The 20144-nt window shown below is 37.9% G+C and overlaps 2 protein-coding genes across 7 annotated transcripts in view; one reads left to right on the forward strand and one right to left on the reverse strand.

The window, feature by feature from the left end:
* The window catches only part of LOC128264441 (pleckstrin homology-like domain family B member 1), a 31541-nt gene extending 21832 nt beyond the window's left edge, over positions 1–9709 (forward strand). The window contains exons 7-11 of one of the 3 annotated variants that reach the window (XM_052999900.1): positions 121–262; positions 2852–3032; positions 6971–7404; positions 7848–7980; positions 8587–9709. In XM_052999900.1, the coding sequence (XP_052855860.1) occupies positions 121–262; positions 2852–3032; positions 6971–7404; positions 7848–7980; positions 8587–8763 (1067 nt within the window). In that variant the 3' untranslated portion in view covers positions 8764–9709. Of the gene's footprint in view, positions 1–120; positions 263–2121; positions 2305–2851; positions 3033–5699; positions 5939–6970; positions 7405–7847; positions 7981–8586 lie in introns of those variants that run through there. The other 2 variants (XM_052999901.1, XM_052999902.1) reach the window with 2 other exon arrangements.
* Positions 9710–9832: 123 nt separating this feature from the next.
* On the reverse strand, positions 9833–19992 carry LOC128264439 (apoptotic chromatin condensation inducer in the nucleus-like). Of its 4 annotated transcripts, none has more exons than XM_052999897.1 (7): positions 19795–19992; positions 18038–18193; positions 16879–17175; positions 15025–16822; positions 12905–14367; positions 11904–12136; positions 9833–11306 (listed from the first exon to the last, which is right to left on the reverse strand). In XM_052999897.1, exons 3-7 carry the CDS (start codon positions 17082–17084, stop codon positions 10984–10986), a joined length of 4023 nt encoding a protein of 1340 aa, XP_052855857.1. In that variant the 5' UTR covers positions 17085–17175; positions 18038–18193; positions 19795–19992; the 3' UTR covers positions 9833–10983. The 4 variants fall into 4 exon arrangements, 3 of the variants coding, with proteins under 3 accessions (XP_052855857.1, XP_052855858.1, XP_052855859.1); XM_052999898.1 differs by lacking the exon at positions 19795–19992 and adding an exon at positions 18380–18575; XM_052999899.1 differs by lacking the exons at positions 9833–11306; positions 11904–12136; positions 12905–14367; positions 15025–16822 and adding exons at positions 18380–18447; positions 19243–19683 and having other exon boundaries at positions 16982–17175.
* Between the last annotated feature and the right edge of the window lie 152 nt (positions 19993–20144).

Consider the following 20144-nt stretch of genomic DNA (forward strand, 5'->3'; position numbering starts at 1 on the left):
AATGGTATAGCAAATAAATCTTTTAAAGAGAAATTATATTAAAATAATTAAAAACTCAACAATTTAAAGCTAGTTTAAAAATATGTATTAATATTTTTGTAATTTAATTCCGTTCGACAGGTCATCAGGTTATCGAGCACGAGCGCCAGAAGATGTACGATCTGAAAAAGAAGAGCCACGACGAGGCCCGCACCCAGTACTTGCTCTCCACCCAGCAATCGATGGAGCAGCAGCAGCAACAGCTGTTGGAATCAGATGCCAAGTGAGTTGACCCCCATTCCGAACCCATCCATTCCCCAGCTAATTGAAAATGTGCCCCACGACGAGTTAATTACCCGAACAGCGACGACAAAGATGCACTTCGAGTGCAGCTTACACTCAAACGCATGCCATTTGCATGAAAAAAAAAAAAAACAAAATGTTTAATACTTGGCTAACGATCAAATCAGGAATCCCTAAATACTTATTAATCAAACGCTTCAATCAATTATTTAAATGTATATGTCATTTCACATATTTAATTGTAAATTAACTAGTTATCAGATTTTTTGCTTTTAATTAAATATTAAAAAACATTATTATGACTTTCCACTTAAAACTATATATTAATTGCCAATTTTAAGTAATCAGATTATTATTAATATTATTTTTTTTCTGCTAAAATACAGTTTGGGTATTTGACCACCCATTTCGATTGATAGTTGCCTTGTTTTGAGCTTAACTTATTAATATTTGCCAATCTTCCTATCTATACAAATTTTTTGTAGTATAAATATCTTATCAGGAAGGAAATTAATTGTTGAATTATTAATAATAATTTATTGATTTATAGCACAAGTGTCGTGTATGAATTAGCCTTTGATTGATTTTAATTTACTAGAATGACTGTAGTTAAAAATCACAGCAGATTACAATACATTACAAAAAAAAAATTATATAAATATACTTGATATTGATTCTTTCTGAGGAACTTTAGAAAGCGCATGCATTTTTATTAATGTGGCTTATTCTCTTCAGAACTAAGACCTAGTCAATATATATCATAAATCTATTTATATAAAAATGATCTGATCTTTAACCAAAACAGTTTAACTTTATTAAACTTTCTTTCGGAAATATACGAATTGCTTGACAATTTTTGTTGTCCAGTGTAGGGCTAAAATGCCTTTTGGTTTGCTCATTGAACTCGCGCCTCTATAATTAATCAAACTTTGTGGCTAATAGCTAAACAATGTGTGCCCACCACTCCACCCGCTTGAAAAACCGGTTGTCAACTCACTTTGAAATTTGAATTGAAAACCCAAACACAACACACACCAAAATCAATAGAGCGACGACATTTGGCTGGCCAAATAAGCATAATAAACTTCCACCGATTTGAGTTTTATTTTAGTGCACATTTGCTGATCGAACGACGACGTCACCTGAGAAGCTTTTCTTTTATTTTATTTTCTTTTCCCTTTTTTTTTTATTTATTTCCTTTAGTTTTCTCAGTTTATTTGTGCTGCACTTTTTATTTACACAGAAATAACAGAAAAACTTTTTTAAATCGATTCAGCATTATTTTTATTTCATTATTAAAGAAAACATTAAAAATTTAAAATATATATATTATAAATTTTATATCTCTATATTCTTGCAACCTGTTTATTTCTTATTTCAGTATACAAACTATAATTTATTTTTGAAAAAAAAAATATTAAAATAACCGGACAATAATTTTACTTCAGTATTGGAGCAATTTTTCAATCAATTTTATAAATTTATATTCTTTCTAAACTTGTTAATTTCTTATTTTAGCATACATTTTAAACTATAATTTTTTACAAATTGTATTTATTTTTGGCAAAAAATATTCAGTCAACCAGAAAACGAGACTGAATTTAAGAGCAATTTAAAATGATTTAACAAATTCAATGTTTAAAAAGCAAAAATTTAAATATATATTAAAAAGACAGTTTTATACATTAAAGTAATATAAAAATAGATTTATTTTCTTGCTGTGTACCGTTGCTGATAAGCTTATCAGCTGATTGTGTGTCCGAGTGTGTGTGCGTTTGCCGGAGTATCTATGTGTCTGAATCTGAATCGTTGAATTGTGTGCCAACTGTTGCTTTTGGGATTGTGCATTCACATCCATTCCGTCCGCCCGCTTAGTCAGTATTTTTTCGGCTTTCGGCTTTTGCAGTTGGAACTCGAGCGTTAAAAAAAATAAGATTCGCGTGAATCGGGAATCGAAGTCCGCCCGGGAATGAGTCATTCTAGATAAATAATGTATCGAATCAACGCGATGATTCCCTGCTGGTATGATGATCAAATTATTAAGAAAAACAATGACAGTGGTTTCGTGATAGAAAAAGCTTTCCTAGCCAGTGGGTTGTATTATGCTTAGAGCATACCGAAAGAAAGCAGTAAAACAACCTGTGCAATAAGAAAATAAGTGGCTCAGTGTATTTGTTGGAAATCAAAACAATAAAGATATTTCGTAAAAGCTCTGTTTATTGGTGATATAGCATATGTTTCTTTAGATTTTTAATAAATACAAGCGGGAATTAAATCAACAAATATTTGAAATTTTTGTTTTAATCGTTAATAGTATGTGCGAGTTTTTGTTTTTTTTAATTTTAAAAATGAAACTTAATAATTGAAATGTGTTAAAATAAGTTTGTGCAGAACAAAAAAAAATTTACAATGGATTTAAATTGTATAATTCCTATATTTTTATGTAAACCCCCCTGACAATTTCTGATTATGCCATATATTTGGATACATTATATTTTAAAAATGTAGCAACTTTTTTCCCCCGAATAATCCATTGTTTATGCTTTTGATTTCTCTCATTTTTTTGCAGCGGCGGCAAAGATGCGAAATTATTTGAGAAGACCGAGATGCAAAAGCTCAATAAACCAGGTGACACAGTGGATGAACAGATGCAAAAGACCAGTGGCGATAAGGAGAATAATGTACAGAACAGAAAGTCAACTGGCAGCAGTCCTACAACAACAACAACAACTGGAACGACACCTCAACAGGTGAGCACACAGCAAAAAAAAATAAATAACATAAATGGAGAACTTGACCCCTTCACAAAATTGATGACCTAGGCCAAACAAAACGAAAGCTTTTCAGACAGCTTCTTATTGTGATTTCTTTTTATTTTTTTTCACCCGTCTTCCGGGAAATTCTCGTAGTGGAAAACGCAATTGCCTTTGACCCCATCCATTTTCCCACCCACCAATTTATTAGCTGTTTCCTTTCTGTCCATAAACAAATAGGATTTGTAATTCCGCAGAACAACCATTGATTAATGCTTCTATAATTTTCCCAACAATTTGTTTGTTTAAGATTGTAATTTTAATGACTTACTCGTTGTTAACTTATTTTAAGTTGGATTTTCTTCTGTTGAAACCAAATTGTTTTTAACTATATTGTTATTTTGAAAAATTCCTATTTCTTACAAACTTTTAATTCCCAAGCTTTTTTTTTTTTTTTTTTTGTTTTTAACCATGCAATTGGGCACTTATTGTATATTAGTTTTTCTTCTGTGCAAACCAAATTGTTATTTCAAATTTAAATTTCTTACCAGAATTATCTATCTTATAACTCCCAAGTGTTTATTTTTTTGTTTTTTATCATGCACTTATTTTTTCATTATGCACTGTACATGGGGGTTTAACAATTGCGATAAGGTAATGTGTGCATTGTTTTGGGGTAATTAGGCAACTGCGCCCCGATACAAAAAAAATAGTGTAAATAATTGGATCACAAATGGAGCTGATAACCATTCTAGTGTGATCTCCACCTTGAAGTGGTTTTAATTTACCTTGATCGTAATTTATTTAATTGTTGAGTGAAATATTCTTGAAAAATGTTCTTGTAGATTAGAGTTCTTGGGAATTATCTGGTAATGTGTTTACGAGCTACTAGTTTCTTGAAGTTAATGTATAATAAAAATTATAATAAAATCAGAAAGCGTAAAAACTTTAAAATATATTTGTACATTCAGTAAAAAAATATTAGGACATTTTTTAAAAAAAGTTATATACTTAAACATTAGACACAATTTGTATGTTTATAATTTGTTATGGGGTAGATGGAAACGCGTTGCAAAATTCAATCCAATCTTTAACTAGCTTGTTTTTGTTATTATCATCATTAACGAAATTCCTTTCATTTATACTGAATCACCAAACTACTTTTCGTTTGGATATACAAGTTGAGTATTTATTTCTTATCGTTTTGTGGAAGTATTTTAAAAATGAATCACGCCTTAATTTTTTTATAAATGCATTCCTACTTTTCGAATTGTTATCGTTAATTTACTTTTTTGCTTAACATTTTTATCAACATTTTTAATGGACAAAATTATTAAATTAAATTTCTTTTGATTACTGATTTTCAGAGATTAGTCTTCGTAATGTGTTTTTGTTTTTTTATTAGTTCTACTTGTTGAATACTGTTTCTCAAGGAAAGCCTTCGTTTCGTACTTAGTACTCAGTAAATACACTTTTCATTTATAGTTTTGTTTTTGTTTGTGCAAAGTATTCGTATTTACGGACTGGGTTCGTAATTTATTTATTATGATGTGCACCTATTTTTATGATTTCGTATTGCGTTTCCAATCTCTAAGGTTTATTCAGTTTGTTCATTTAAATGTTTGTGTTAAGTTATATTTTGTAGTTTTATTAATACTACATCATTTCGTTGTATTTAATTACCTAATTAACACTGAACTACCCTAATATTTATGCATTGGTTTTCAAGATCGCAAGATCATTAAGACATACATAAGTGCCAAGAGCTTGACAGAATTAGGCTAAGAGTAAGAGAAATAGTGGGAGAAAGAGTGAGATCCTCTGGGTGATTTTGGAAAGCTTATTTCTCTTTTTTATACACTAAAAAAATGCCAGTTCTGTGTTGTTCTGCAAAACCAGCATTGTTTTATTGAAAATAATTATATTTATTATAATTCGATGCAGAATAAGTTCATTCATTGTTGTTTTATTTTAATAAATTGTAAGGTTATAATTCCAAAGATTTTTTTTAGTTTAATAAAATGGATCAATGCAGTTAGTGCCATTTCTACACCATGATTTGAAACTGTTGTCAGTTTGTTTTTGAGTTTGTTCGTCATTGTCCAACTATTTTTGCCGATTGCATTTTGCTCATCCTCCTGGATGACGATCAAATCTATCGCCAGCTCGTTAGTCACGAGTTGTTGGCCGCCTCGGCATTTTGTTTGCTGTTTTATTTTAGCCCCTGTTTATTTTAAAGAACAAGCCAACGCCATGCTCTCCATTGCGGATTCTATATGGACTACACTTATTAATAAGTTTAATATTTGCTGTGGTCTTTGTTTTATTTTGGTTGTCCATTTGGCGGCCCGCTCTCTTAGTTTTACGCCGCGTTACGTACGCGTTTCTGCTCCGCATTTTCATTTTGTCCGGGTGTTTACGTTCGTACCCCGATTTTTTAGCCCATTTGTTTACTCGTTTTGCGAGTAGACTGGCCTGGCCATCGTTATCTTCTCCATTGGTCCATTGGCCAGCAAAAATCCGCGGCCCATTACGGGTATAATTACCTCGAGAACTGGCTGCTCTCCGATCCGATCCTTTTGGCTGCTGGAAAATGTTCATTTTCATTTGCGCCCCATTCGACGAGATGCGTCGGAAAGTCTAAAAAGTCGATGGCGAAGGCGAAGTCTCAGTCTCAGTCTCAGTCGAATAGAATAAGAATAAGAATCATCATCTGTTTGTGTCGGAAAATCGCTTAGTTTCTTGCCCATTTCCACTGGAAGCGCAAGTGATTTTTAAGAATTGAGAATTTCCATCCGGTTCGGTTCTGCCAATATTTCGTTGTTATGTCCGTGTGGATGACTTACGTGCAGCATCGACGAACGGATGCAAATGCACGCCAGCGCAATGAGTTGTATTATCTAGTGAGTGAACTATTTTTTTCAAAAAACTTAACTCAAATGCCACCAATTAAATCGGTTTAATTGTAATTTTATCAATACCAAAGGATTTCTGATACAAGTTCTATCAACTTCCAACTAAACCCCATTGATCGATTTGGATTAATTCCACCCTAAGTGTCAACAAAATACAGAAAAAAAGATAGTTTTGTGTTCATAAAAAATGAGCAATCTAAAGTTTGGCAAATTAAGTCGGAGGATAACTATGAAAGAAAAACAAAACAAATATATAAACTTACCATTTATAAAACTGCCTGCGTTAAATAATACATTTGAAAATTTCACAAGCAAAAATACAAGTGTCATATGATAAAAGAATATTTTAAAATAAACATTTCACAAAAACCTAATGATTTAAAAAGCAAACTATGAGGAATATAAAACAAAAAATGTATATTTGAAACATAAACAATTTTATTATGTAGATAAAATGTGAATTTCTGTTAGCAAGTAAACAATTTTAAAACTAAAAAAAAGCAAACAAAATCGATAATCATTGAGACCAAAATTCTAAAGTAAACTTTTCATAAAGATGTGAAAAATATACGAAATACATACAGAAAAACTAGCAAAAGTTTTAGGTGCAGAAGCAGGGTTAAAAACATTTTAAAAAGTAAAAGCGCTTCATACAAATTTTTTTTGACTCATTGTTGCAAACATTTTGGTTTCCTTTTTAACCAGACTGCTCTGATTTGTACTTTTAAACGTCCAAAAGGTATATAAAAATTTATAATATTTCAAAAACAAATAAAACTAAATTAAATTTGGTCTACAAGTTTCACAAAAAATCAGCCAAATTGGTTAAGATAAATTTAAAAATTCCGATAGGCTTTTTAAAATAAAATTACCATGATTTTGTACCTAAAACATGGAATTTTAAAGCTCTGTTTTCCCTGTGTACATTAAATTTATCCACCAAATATTGTTTTTAGCACAAAAATACATAAAAGGCCATAAAAAAACCCATTAACAATCGAATTTTCTTAATCATTTTAGCAACGCCATTCGCAACCGGAACTGGAGCACCATGCCATTGCCCTGGGAATCGGAGGCGGCTTCAGCGGAGGAGGAGGTGGCAGCCAACTGGTGGTGGCCCGCAGTCCACGCCCACTTTCCGAGGCCAACAACTGCGATGCGGCACTGGAGGCGCCCAAGTTTGGCAACGGCATGGACTGCTCGACATCGGAAAGCAAGCGGGTCAGCAGCAACTCACAGGATACCGCTTCGGCGGGCAGCGGGAGCGGCAACAGCGGAAGTGGGGGCAGCACCGCCAGCGAACGGAAGCGCATCCTGCCAAAGCACCAGCGTCCGCTCACCCGCTACCTGCCCATCTTCTCGCCGGACCTGAATCTGCGGCACCACATCGAAACCGCCGGCCACCAGATCGATCTGTGTCCGCATGTCTTTGTGGATGCACACAGTTGTCGCGGGTAAGTTTATTTCAAATAATCGTGGTTTAGGTGGCGCCATCTACCGGACAAGCTAGGAGCTAGCAGAACTTAAAAAATTTTTTATTTTTCCCAATAACTTCTTAAATATTGGTTAGATTTGGCTAATTTTTGTATGAGTCGATAGATATTAACTGTATAAGCATATTAAGCTTAATAGCTGGTCCGCACCATGTCTAAGAGTGACATGACAGACTTTCGCGATTTGTGGGCGTCAATGTGGGCATGGCCAAATTTTAAAATAAACGTGCACTGCGTAGGCATAACTAGCATCTGCATGTTAAATTATAAATAATTGGCTTCTATAGTTACCGAGACATGGCTATTAATCCTTTTATAACAGATATACTTTCTTCTACCACATAATACAAACTTTTCCGGATTTGCCAGATTAATAAGCAATTGTTTTCCCGATTTTTCCCCAGTTACCTGCACAAGTTGGGTGCCACGTTTCACGCGTGGTCGAGGCGCTGGTTTGTCCTGGATCGCCAGAGGAGCGCCTTGATCTACTACTCGGACAAGTCGGAGAGGAAGCCAAGGGGAGGCGCCTACTTTGCAGTGAGTATGGCCAAAATGTGGCTCACATAAATCTAAAGAAAAAAGAAAACCAATTAGTTAGCCGTTGATAAAAAATAACTAACTTTTTAATTTATTTGTTGGATTTCTAAACGAATTTTGTATAGTTACATGACCTATCTTCACCATTTAAAATCATACATTTATAATGTGTTCTGGATCCAATAAGATTTCAACATAAATTTGTATTTTACGTAAATTTATTAATTCAATTAAGATATTCCCAAACATTTTGCAGTAGATATATTATGTTGTTTGAAATATATGTTTCTTATTGGATTTAATGCATATATAGTTAAAGGCTTTTTTAAATGTGATTTATTATTTCAAATATTTTAAACTGTTTTTATTCATACTTATAATAGTTAAATTAAATGAGAAATTGTTGTTTAAAGATGAACTAGTTTATATTAGAAACTTTTAAGATCACTAAACGAATAATTTAAAAATTAATTGATTTTGTATAAATAAAATAAAATAAAATTATTTTATTATTTCAAACATTTTGAGCCTGTTGAAGATTAAAAGCTATTGTTAAAATAGAAACTATTTTGTGAAAAAAACTTACATATTTTTTTCTATTCACAGACCATCGACGAGGTCTACCTGGATCACTTGAACGCCTCGAAGAGCGGCCGGCCGCATTGCACTTTCATTGTGAAGACGAAGAAGCGAAGCTACAATTTGCAGGCCGCATCCGATTCGGCGGCTCGCATTTGGATCGATGCCATCATCACCGGAGCCCAGGGCAACCTGGACTACTAGAGGATGTCGCCGCCGAGGGGCAGCCCCAACAACACTTCTGCCCAGTGCACAGTCTCATTCTCCAGAATTAGATGGGATAGATTTCTATTTTTTAAGCCCAACTTACTATAACCATAATGAGGAGCACTAGCCATGTAGGACCAGACCAGAAAACAAATTGCTCAAATGCAAATGGAGAACCTATTACTTTCTTATTTTTTGGCGAACTAACGAAATCCGAGATTTCAGTACTGGACCAAAGTCAAGAACGTATTTTTATAGACCTATTTTATATTATGTATGTACATTTTACTTTGTCATATTCTGGTTAAGAACTATTTTTCTATCGCTAGACTTAGAATTGAATGTAAATCAAGGACAGCCCCATGCTACTAACACCGCCATTTCAAACCGTAATCATATGGATACCCCTGTAGAGCAGTGACCAATAATGGCAGTGCCCCCAAATTACTTAATTTTTTAATTTTAATAATTTTTTTTTGTCATCTATTACAATTTTATAGATCTATATACTAAGAAGGAAATTAGGGGCCTGCTTGAATTGGCCACAAATCTATATGATCGCATATATATATCATAAACCCTAGACTGTAACTATATTACATATACGAATTGTATAACGATTTAAATGTAACAACCAAAATGACTCCTGAACACTTGAAGTTTCATCGTGAATTTACCTATTAACTTTACTATAGTATTTGCCTAACTATTGTATTTTATAGAAATATACCATATATTTTGATAAATGTATAATCGGATCGATAGATACTATGCCTAAGACGAAAACTGAACTTTGAACGATTTGCTCAGGCAGGCTGGAAAGGATAATCAAAATGCAAAACTGTAACTGAGGAATATGAAACTAATTTTAAACAATAACTATACATACATATGTGTAACAATACAAGCTAGTTAATAAAAATCATTGTTTTTTTTAGATAAACTCATATTTTTTATTTGTTTTGGAAATGGTGGAATAATGTGGTTAATTAATAACTTAAGCTAATATCATTTAATGTTTCACATTTGAACAATATTTGGTCTCGACTTCGAATGAATTACAAGTAATGTAGTAGATTAAATCAAAAAAAAATATATGTATTCATCAAAATATTGAAATGGAAATGTGAAGGAATATATATTTTTTAAAGCGTTAAATTAGTGTTGTGTAACCTTTTATGGTTTTTGAAAGTATTCTTTTTTTAATGTAGTAATTGAAAAACATGTTTAATGTTGGTACTCTTAGTGTTCTGATTGTAAATGCAATTTTTAGTCACATATTTTTTTATTTGAAATACCATACTTCGTTTAATCTTTTATGATTTTGAAGTACTATATACATTTTTTAACTTTTCATGTTGAATGAAAAAAAAAACAAAATTTAAATGAAGGTACCTTTTGTGTTCTTGTGTTGTAAATGCAATTTTTAGTCTCATATTTTTTTTTTTCAAATACAATACTTCGTATAACCTTTTATGATTTCTGAAGTACTATATACATATTTTAACTTTTCAACCATTTTGTTTCATGTTGAATTGAAAAATCAATTCTAAATTAAGGCACCTTTTGTGTTTTTATTGTAAATCCAATATTTAGTCTCATATTTTATGATTGGATTAGAGCTTTGGGAGTTTTTACGAAAATAACCTGTGGATTTCTTCTTCTAAGATAATACTATATATTATCACATGGCTTAAAATATTAGAATATTATGAATTAAAATCAAATATATATATTTGTTTGGCCACACATTTAATTTAATATTTGAACCGAAAACAATTTTGATTACCAAAACATAGCAAATTATGTGAGATAACAAACGGCTACAAGATTATGCAAACTTAGTTATTTGATTATCGCGCAAAGAACGATTGCCAGGCGATAAGTACAAAACATATACCGAATGTATCAAGTGTATCAAGAAAATATAAGGGGTGAAGATGAAAATGTTTACAAATTTAGACTTTGCTCTTGAACATTTTCTGGTGTTGGTGTTTGTTGTGAGCAAATGGTGAATATACTTTAGAGGCACTATTGTCTGGCCTCAGGGCCAATTTTGTTTACAAACACAAATGTTGTAAATTCATCCATACAAAACTACAAAGGTATTCAAAATATAACTGTGTGAGCGTCTGTTGGCTATAAATCTAAGAGTTGATCCAAATCAATGGCGATCGTTGTTGGCGGACTAATAGCAGTGCCCAAGTGGAGTGCAGTTTAGGGCAGGTCCCAGCTGTCGGTGCGTCGCCGCTTGGCGACCTGCAGCCCCAGTTGCTCGTCCTCATAGCGATCCAGATACTGCAGCAGCCAGCGGGCAAACTCGTTCATGTACGGATCGATGCGGGAGATCACACTGAAGGCGATCACCGCCGGCGGAGCCAGCTGCTCCGCCTTGCTCCCGAACATGCGCTGCACGAAGTGCTCGCAGTGGAAAATGGCCACACAAACGTCCGATTCGAGGACCACCAGGCGCAGGGCCAGTTTGGCGAAGGATTCTGCAAACTGCTTCAGAACAATGTACGTCTTGCTGGTGAAGACGGCTGAAAAGAAGAGGGATGGAGCTCGTGAGTTATCATCAATTAGAGGAGCAAAGAAACAGTGGCAGTAAGTGACTGAAAGTTCTGCTAAGAAAATAATATTTTCCTTAGCTTTAGTACCATTTTCACTGCATCTACAGCTGCGTTTGAATATAGTCTGTTTAAAATTCATAAAAGTTTAATATACTACCTTTTCTGCATTGATTATATAGTCTAACACCAATTAACATTTACACACAAATATTTGAGATTTGGTTCAGTTGATTCAACTGCTAGAACTGATACATAATACATCAAATAAGAGTTATAAACAGCTTATTATAGACTAAAAACAACATATAAATTTTTTTTTCATAATTTTTTTGCAATACAAACGTATCTACACGCCAAATATGAATAATGTTTCAGAGATTCAGCTGGTAAATCCGATCTATAAACACATTAAATAAGATTTAAAAGAATATTTCTAAAAAACAAAAATTATCCTTATGACGAAAATAAAACTAATTGATTTGAAATTCTTTCTTAAACATCAACAATCAAGAAACTAATTTTTTTTGTATTTAGCACAGGGTTATATACCCGCATTAGTTCACTTACCCGGTCGCTCCTGCCTGGAGATGACATAGTATTTTTCCAGCATATACTGGGCCCGCTCGCTAAACGAGATCTTGCGCTGGTGCAGCAGGTGCAGGAGCATCCGCATGTCGTCCTCGGGAATGTTGAGGCCATCGTGGGCCGCATTCGGTCCCTCATCGCTGTGCTGCTGGATGATGAAGTTCCATAGGCTGTCGCTGACCTGATCGCCCATATAAATGGGCAGCCCAAAGATGCTACAAATACATGCGATTAATACAACAAGAATGGAAGCAAACTTCGGCAAGCCGAAGTTCATATGCCCTTGCTGCTATTGCAAAAATTAAATACTCTTCAAAACATATAAATTTCGATTTATATGCGTGTTTTTAATGATTTTCAGCTAAATTATTTGATTGTTCCTATGGCAGCTATATGATATAGTTCTCCGATTTGAACAAAATTAAAAGCGTATTATTAAACCATTACTATGTCCAAAAGAATTAAAGCAAAAAATGTTAAATTAAAGGAGCTATTTTTTTTTTTCATTTAATTTTTTTTTTAATATTTTGATTGCTCCCATGGGAGCTATATGATAAAGTCGTCCGATTTTAATTGAATTTAAAACCGTAATTCTGGAATATTAAACCATTACTAAATGTAGAAGAACTCAAAAAAAATTCAAAAATAGCAAAGTTTTAATTTTTTCATAGATCTTTCCGAATGTTCCAATGGGAGATATATGCTATAGTCGTATGATCCGGCTCGTTCCGATTTATGTAATACCTGCCATAAAAAATACAACTTTTGGAAAAGTTTCATTCTGATAGCTTTAAAACTGAGAGACTAGTTTGCATAGAAACGGACAGGCGGACAAACGGACGGACAGATCGACTCTCCTAATGATACTGATCAAGAACACATATACTTTATAGGGTCGGAGATATCTCCTTCACTGCGTTGCAAACTTCTGACTAAAATCATAATATAATAACAAGCTAAGTTTGAACAAGACTTCAACTTACGGGCACAATTTGGCCAAAGCCAGTGTCTGATTGGTGGAATTCTCGGGTCGCCAGTGCATCCAGATGGCTGCCTCCAAGTCCTGCTCGATCTGCAGCTGCGGCACCGGCACCGCTCCATTCTCGATGCACTTCTCCAGCTGGCTGCCCTGATCCTTGGACAGACGCGTCCAGTCGCCCACGTAGTAGACGCCCTGCTGGGCCATCAGCAGCGGACTGGCCACCACCCAGGGGGACCGGGTGGGCAGGCCACTGAAGCCCGGCTGCAGTCCATAGTCGTGTGGCCCCAGGAAACGTGGCGCCAACTGGCCCACGTGGTGCATCAAACGATTGGCCATCACACCGTCGGTGGCAATGACGCACAGCGAGATGGGGGCACGCAGCTCGTCGGGCTCAATCGAAACGATGCTGGCCAGCAGCACCATCTTGAGGTACACATAGCAGTCCATGGGCATGCACTCCTGGCTGAGCTGCGCGCTCAGGGCGTAGACGAAGGCGTAGTCGGAGTACGACCCGGTGATCAGGCGATGCAGCTTCTTTACGCTCAGCGGCACACAGTTCATGTCCGGCGGGGGGTACTCCTGGTCGTGCTCAGCCGGTGCACGGAATATCTTGTGGGGCTCGGCGCGCTCGGCGCGGTCGGCGATTTCTTCGTCTTCTGGGTCGTCGACCAGCTGCGCTTCCCATTCCCGCGGATACGCCTCCTCCTCCTGGTCCTCCTCCTCCTGGTCCTCCTCCCCCTGGTTCTGGTCCTCCTCCCCCTGGTCCTGGTCCTCCTCCAGCTCCTCCACCTGGGTATCCATATCCAGCAGTGTCCTGCTGTACAAAAGGTCCTCGTTGTCCTCGCTGATAGCCAAATCCTGGCTGATAGCCAAATCCCGGCTGATAGCCAAATCCTGGCTGATAGCCAAATCCTGGCTGATAGCCAAATCCTGGCTGATACCCAAATCCGGCACTTGATCCTCCGAACTGAGGCAGGAGATACTGGACGGCAGGAGGTGGCTGCGGCACGAGGTGGACCTGGAGGGGGCGCGGCGGGATGACCATGCGGTAGAGATATCCGTAGCGGGGGTGCCCACACCGGTGCACGGGAGGCTGGCAAGCCGAAAAACCGACTGGCTGGCATTCCTGTTCCGTATGTCGATGGGAATCTGCCCCGGTGGCGGCGGCGGCGAGGACAAGCTCCAAATGTGCCCCGACAGCGGTTGGTAGTAGATCAAGGACGGCGCATTGTTGCCGACAGTCACATGGATGTTGGGCGGCGGCATCATGTTGTCCACCAGTTGAGGACGATAATAGGGCGGCGGCGGCAGCGGCCGAGGACGAGGAGGAAAAGTACGAGGAGCTGCTGCCAGAGCCGGGACACTGTTGCTATAGTAAGAGGGTGTGGGCGGCCGTCCTTGGCCAAGTCGACTTTGAATGCGCATCGACACCAGGCGCCGAAAACGCTGGCGACGGCGTCTCCTCTGTTGATACCGAAAAAAAAGAAGGGGTTTTAACATAACTTATATCCCACAATATACAGTTGCATTCACAACAATAGTAGTTTGTGGCAATAGCAATCAAATTAATTTTGTTCATATTTTTGTAAAGCCAAATTCAATACTAAATAAAATAAACTGTATGCTTTTTTAGTTTCATTTCTATACCAAACTTATGACGAACAATTTACAATTGCAGCCAAAACAATAGTAGTTTGTGGCAATGGCAATTTATTTGAAATTTGCATTATATATTTACACATATATTTATATTTACACAGAAAAAGAAAACCTAAAGTTTTTAAAACAAGCTATAGGCAGTATTAAAGAATAAGTATTTATTCAATACTAAATAAAATAACCTCTATGCTGTTTAGTTTCATTTCTATAATGAGAACTGTAATCTAAAGCCTTAAGCATTATCAAAGCTTTCTGAAACCTCATTTTGTTTATTAGCAGACAAGCAAGCATTATAAGTTAAAAGAAAAGTTGTGGTCTAATTAATAATACTGGGTTTTTGTAAAGTGCTTAAAAACATACATAAAGATATCTATATAGGGTATATACATATCTTTTTTTAAGCACTTTTTTAGACCCAGTACTATTATATAAAGCGCAGCTGAATATAGGTTTTAAACTCACGCTCATTCTGGACTCCACGTAATGGTACTCCGGCACAACTGGCCCATCAGGTTCCTCCAACTCATCCGGCTGATACGCCTCATCCATCTGTTCCAGCTGCTCCAGCTGATACGCCTCATCCATCTGTTCCATCTGTTCCAGCTGCTCCAGCTGATCCGCCTCATCCATCTGGTCGAGCTGCTCCAGCTGATCCGCCTCATCCATCTGGTCGAGCTGCTCCAGCTGATCCGCCTCATCCGGCTGCTCAGCCTCATCTGGCTGCTCAGCCTCATCTGGCTGCTCAGCCTCATCCGGCTGAATCGATGAGCCTCCGGTCGCTCGCTGCAGCTGCAACCTGGGACGGAACTCCTGGGCATCCCAGTTCAGCACGCTGCGCATGGCCAACTGACGACGCGGCGATGCCTCTGGCGAGGAGCGCTCCAAGGTCTGGCTGGGCAACTGTGGACTGCTCTCCTTGTTGTCGTAGCGACGCGGAAATCTGCGGCTTTGGCTGGGAACATTTGGTGTGGGGGGCACCACATCGTCGACTTCATGAGCTCGCGGTGGAGTCTGCTGGCTGTGCGAGCAACTGGGGCTTGGATGGCCAGGCTTCTTGGGCTGCAGAGAATTGTCAGAACTCTTTGGCTGCTGCTGCTGCTGGTGAAGATTGTCTGGAATCTTGGGCTGCTGCTGCTGCTTCTTTTCTAAAGCAATCACAGGGCTCTTTTGCTGCTGCTGCTGCTGCTGCTGCTGCAGCTCGTGGAGATTGTCTGGAATCTTGGGCTGCTGCTGTAGAGGATTTGCTGGGCTCTTTGACTGCTGCTGCTGTTGCTTTTGCTGCTGCTGCTTTTCTAAAGCAATCACAGGAATATTTTTCTCCTGCTGCTGCTGCTTTTGGAGATTGTTTGAAATCTTGGACTGCTGCTGTAGAGGGTTTGCTGGGATCTTTGGCTGCTGCTGCTGCTGCTTCTTTTCTAAAGCAATCACAGGACTCTTTTGCTGTTGCTGCTGCTTTTCTAAAGCAATCACAGGACTATTTTTCTCCTGCTGCTGCTTTTGAAGATTGTTTGGAATCTTGGGCTGCTGCTGTAGAGGATTTGTTGGGATCTTTGGCTGATGATGCTGCTGCTGCTTTTTGAAAGCAATCACAGGACTCTTTTTCTGCTGCTGCTGCTGCTTTTCTAAAGCAACCACAGGACTCTTTTGCTGCTGCTGTAAGTTTCTGACAGGGCTTGTCTGCTGCTGCTTATCCTGCGTTTTCTTCCGTTCCTGGGAAGCAGCACCTTTCTGTTCCTGCTCCTTTTTCAAATCGATAATCTTCTTGGGCGAAGGACTCTTTAGTTGATCATGGCCCCCCTCCGCCCCCTGTTGACAGTCGCCGGGACGCACTGAATCCAGCCAGTTGGCCACCATTTGCTGCTTGTTGTTGTTGCTGCTGCTGCTGCCTGCCATGGGAGGCACCGATTCGGGCAGAAAGTGGCCAAGTTGCGGCGGTTTGATGGCGCGACTGCGACGTCCACGAACAAGAAGACGAAGACGAGAATTTGGCGATACCTTGGGTTCATTGTTCTCCGAATTGGCCTGCGGTGGTGGCGTGGCCTGTTTAGCTCGCTTAAAACGCCTGCCCAAATCGGGAAACTCCTCGGTATCCAGACAAGAGATGCTCTCGGGCTGCACGATTTCCGCAGCCAATTTCCAGGCATTCGGAGTTGGAGTGGCACTTATCGATGGCGATATGGTTGGAGTTGGGTTCTCCTGATCGGTGGGTGTCAAAATGGGAGACACATCGCTTACGGCAAGGCCGTTTGAGGGAATAAGGCTAGAATTCAAAAAGGGATTTATATTTGGTTCTCCACCAAATGGAATATACTTTACCCTATGGAGCTGTTGTCGGCTTTCAGAGATTTATGGCTCTGGTTCTGGGACTGAGTATTAGATTGAGAATTAGGTTGAGATTCAGAAGGACATGGCGACTGAGTGGTGCTCTGGGGCTGCTCTTCATCGCAGCGCAGGAAGTCGTTCAGCTGAATGGCCTGGCGCCGACGGCGGCCTTTGGCCACTAGTCGCTTCTGAGATGGCATGCTTCCAGCTGGTAGGTGCTGGCCGATCCGGCAAAGTAGCCAGTGATCAGGTAGCTGGCGCCCAACTTCAATTCACAGTCGTGGGTGTGGGCTAGCAATATAAGCAATGGAATTAGTTTTCAGATCTGAGGCAACATAGTTTAGTTTATCAATTGCTTAGCATGATTTTATATTTTTCATATTTGGTATTTCAACCAATTTAAATTAATAAGGCAGAAATTAAATTACAATGAAATACACAATGTCAATAAGCAATTGAATTAGTTATAGTTGTTACTATTTATTTATATAAAGTAATTTTTTTTAATGATTTAAGTTTGTTAAATTTAATTTTATATTTCTAATGTTAGTATCTACAAATATTTTAATTTTAATTTTAAGAAGGCGGAAATGCAAATATCAAATATAGATTATTAATAATATTTTTTTTTCTTTGCATTCATTTTAAACATATCACTTATTGTCAAAAGAGAATCTTTTTATTTTAAAATATAACAACTTATTTATTTATCTATACATTTTATATATACCCTATAGTTTCTTTAAAAAAAAAAGCAATACATTTAGATAAATATAATAAATGAAATGTGATTAATTTGTTTAAGAAAAAAAAACCATTCTACCATTTTGTGTTGTCACTATGTGAAGAAAAAAAAACATTTTTAAACATTTTTTTTACCAGTTCTAAATAGATTTTAACATTTAAAAATGAAATTTAAATTTTAACCATATCAAATTTGCATAAAGCAATAAAAAACAAATAGCACATTTTTATAACTAATATTTTCCACATTAAAATGAAAATTTTAATATTAAAACATGCAACGGAATAAGCCTTGTATTTAACATTTTTATATTGAATTTAAATATGAAATATAAATGCAGTTTTTCTTATCAGTGTACGCTCCTTAGCCAGGATAACGTATAAAGCTTCAAAGATTATTGTTAATTACCTCTAAGACGAACTAATTTAGGGCGATGTAGGCAACCGATGGTGCGTGGTGTCTGAACTGCTGAGCTGGGCAGGATGGCCAGGAGGCGATAGGTTTCGGTGACGCGTAACTTTTGGTATTCACTCATGGGCCGCGAGCAGCCGGTACACAAGGGAGCTGAAATGTATGCACAAAATAGAAGGATTAAAATCGTGTTCCAAACAGAGATGGCACAGATTTCTGTGGGATATATGAAACGGGAATGTATGGAATGGTTTACAAGGGGTGTACACAAATGTTGGGATATTTGGTTTTGCATGCTTGGGGTTTCTGTGGGAACAGTAGATGGGGACTTGGACATACCATCCGTTGAGCTGGTCTGTATGGCATTGCGCATACAGCCGCTGCCGCAGTACCAAATCGATTGCAGGCTACAATGGAACATGTAGAAGATCAGCAAATGCAGTTTACCTCTTCGGTTACCGAAGCTTGGAATGCCCTAGCAGAGCGGCTTTATACCTAATTTTGATTAAGTTTTCCAGGCCATTAATTAGCTTTTTGTGCATATATGTTAAGCCAAAGATTTCCGTTACCACAAAATAACAAGTAAATAATAACAATAAAATAATAATAAAATAACAAGTAAATAAAAACAATAAAATAATAATAACAATAAAATAATAATAATAAAATATATGCAACCCATTTTTGATTTTTGTAAACATATGTTAAGCCAGCAAACTCCATTACCATAAAATAATAAAATAATAATAACAACATAAAAAATAAAGAGAGTGATTTAAGTTTAAGGCATGCCAAAGGATCGGAATTACCAATTGAATATAAGGTTCCCAGTGTTAATATGGAATAGTAAGATATGGAAATTAGGGATATAACTAAACAGATGAAATACCATACAAGGTTCCCAATTGAATCAAAAGTCCTTAGTGTTGATTTGGAATACTAAGATATGATACAACAGATATGAACTCACCACAAAACACAGAATGATCTAGAAAATGTCTTCTAAAAGGAACAATTAAATGGGGTGCGATGGACTTGAAATGAGGGATATACTAATCAATCTAAACTAACTAAACAACTACCAAGATATTATATACAGAACACAAAGTTCTAGAAGGCGTTATGCCCCAAGGGAACCGGAAGCGGACGGACTTAAGGACTTTCTAAGTGATTATCTGCCAGGACATGGATGCCTGGCTTACACCAGCGTCTCCTGCGGCGTGAAGGCGGCCAGGATGCCCTGCACCTGGGCCAGTCCCAGGCGCAGCTGCTGGTCCGGCGACTCGAACTGTAGGCCCGGCGTGAAGGGCAGTCCCACCGGGCGCCACTGGGCGTGCAGCTGGTTGATATCGATGGGTGCGAGGCCGGCGGCCTTGAGATGCGACCGGACCAGGCCGTAGACGGAGTACCGCACGGCCTGTTCGAACTGGAGCGGCTCCTCGACGATCAGTTGCAGCAGTTGCGGCGCGTGCTCGAGCAGCTGGCCGTAGTCGAAGTCCAGGCGCAACTGGATGGGGGCCAGCAGGTCCTCCGGCCGCCGGGTGCTCCTGTAGTTGGCCACAAAGCGGCCGGAGGAGCCCTCGACCAGCTTGAGCAGCTGCGTCTGCCGGCAGAACTGCTCCACCAGCTGCTGCTCGTGGAATCTGCATTGTGATAGTGTGCATAATAGTGTGATTCTCACGCATAGCATATATGTATATATGTGCAGCATAGGGGAATCCTCGTTTTTGGCCAGGATTGCCGCTTGTACTTACTGGCTATTTAATCGAGTCTCGTTGGGCACTGCATCCACTGTGAACATCTTACTCTGCACCCGGTTGTGGCAGCGATTAAAACTCAAAACTTCTGCAACGCCTCTGATCCGAACAATAAAAAATTTTAAGGAAAAATAACACTCTGTAACTCTAAATGAAATGAAAACGTTTTTGAAAGGTTTGCGCTTCAGTGTGAAAGTGGCCTCCTTGTTGTGAAATACCAAATGACACATGGGTTGAATACGGTCACACTAAGCGGCTACAATCGGTGCTGCCAGACCTTTGATTGCCGTTGTCCGGGGCAAATAATAAAAAAAAAACAATTATCTAAAAACATACACACCATTTAA

The sequence above is a fragment of the Drosophila gunungcola genome, unplaced genomic scaffold (assembly GCF_025200985.1).
Source record: "Drosophila gunungcola strain Sukarami unplaced genomic scaffold, Dgunungcola_SK_2 000070F, whole genome shotgun sequence".
Classification (NCBI taxonomy): domain Eukaryota; kingdom Metazoa; phylum Arthropoda; class Insecta; order Diptera; family Drosophilidae; genus Drosophila; species Drosophila gunungcola.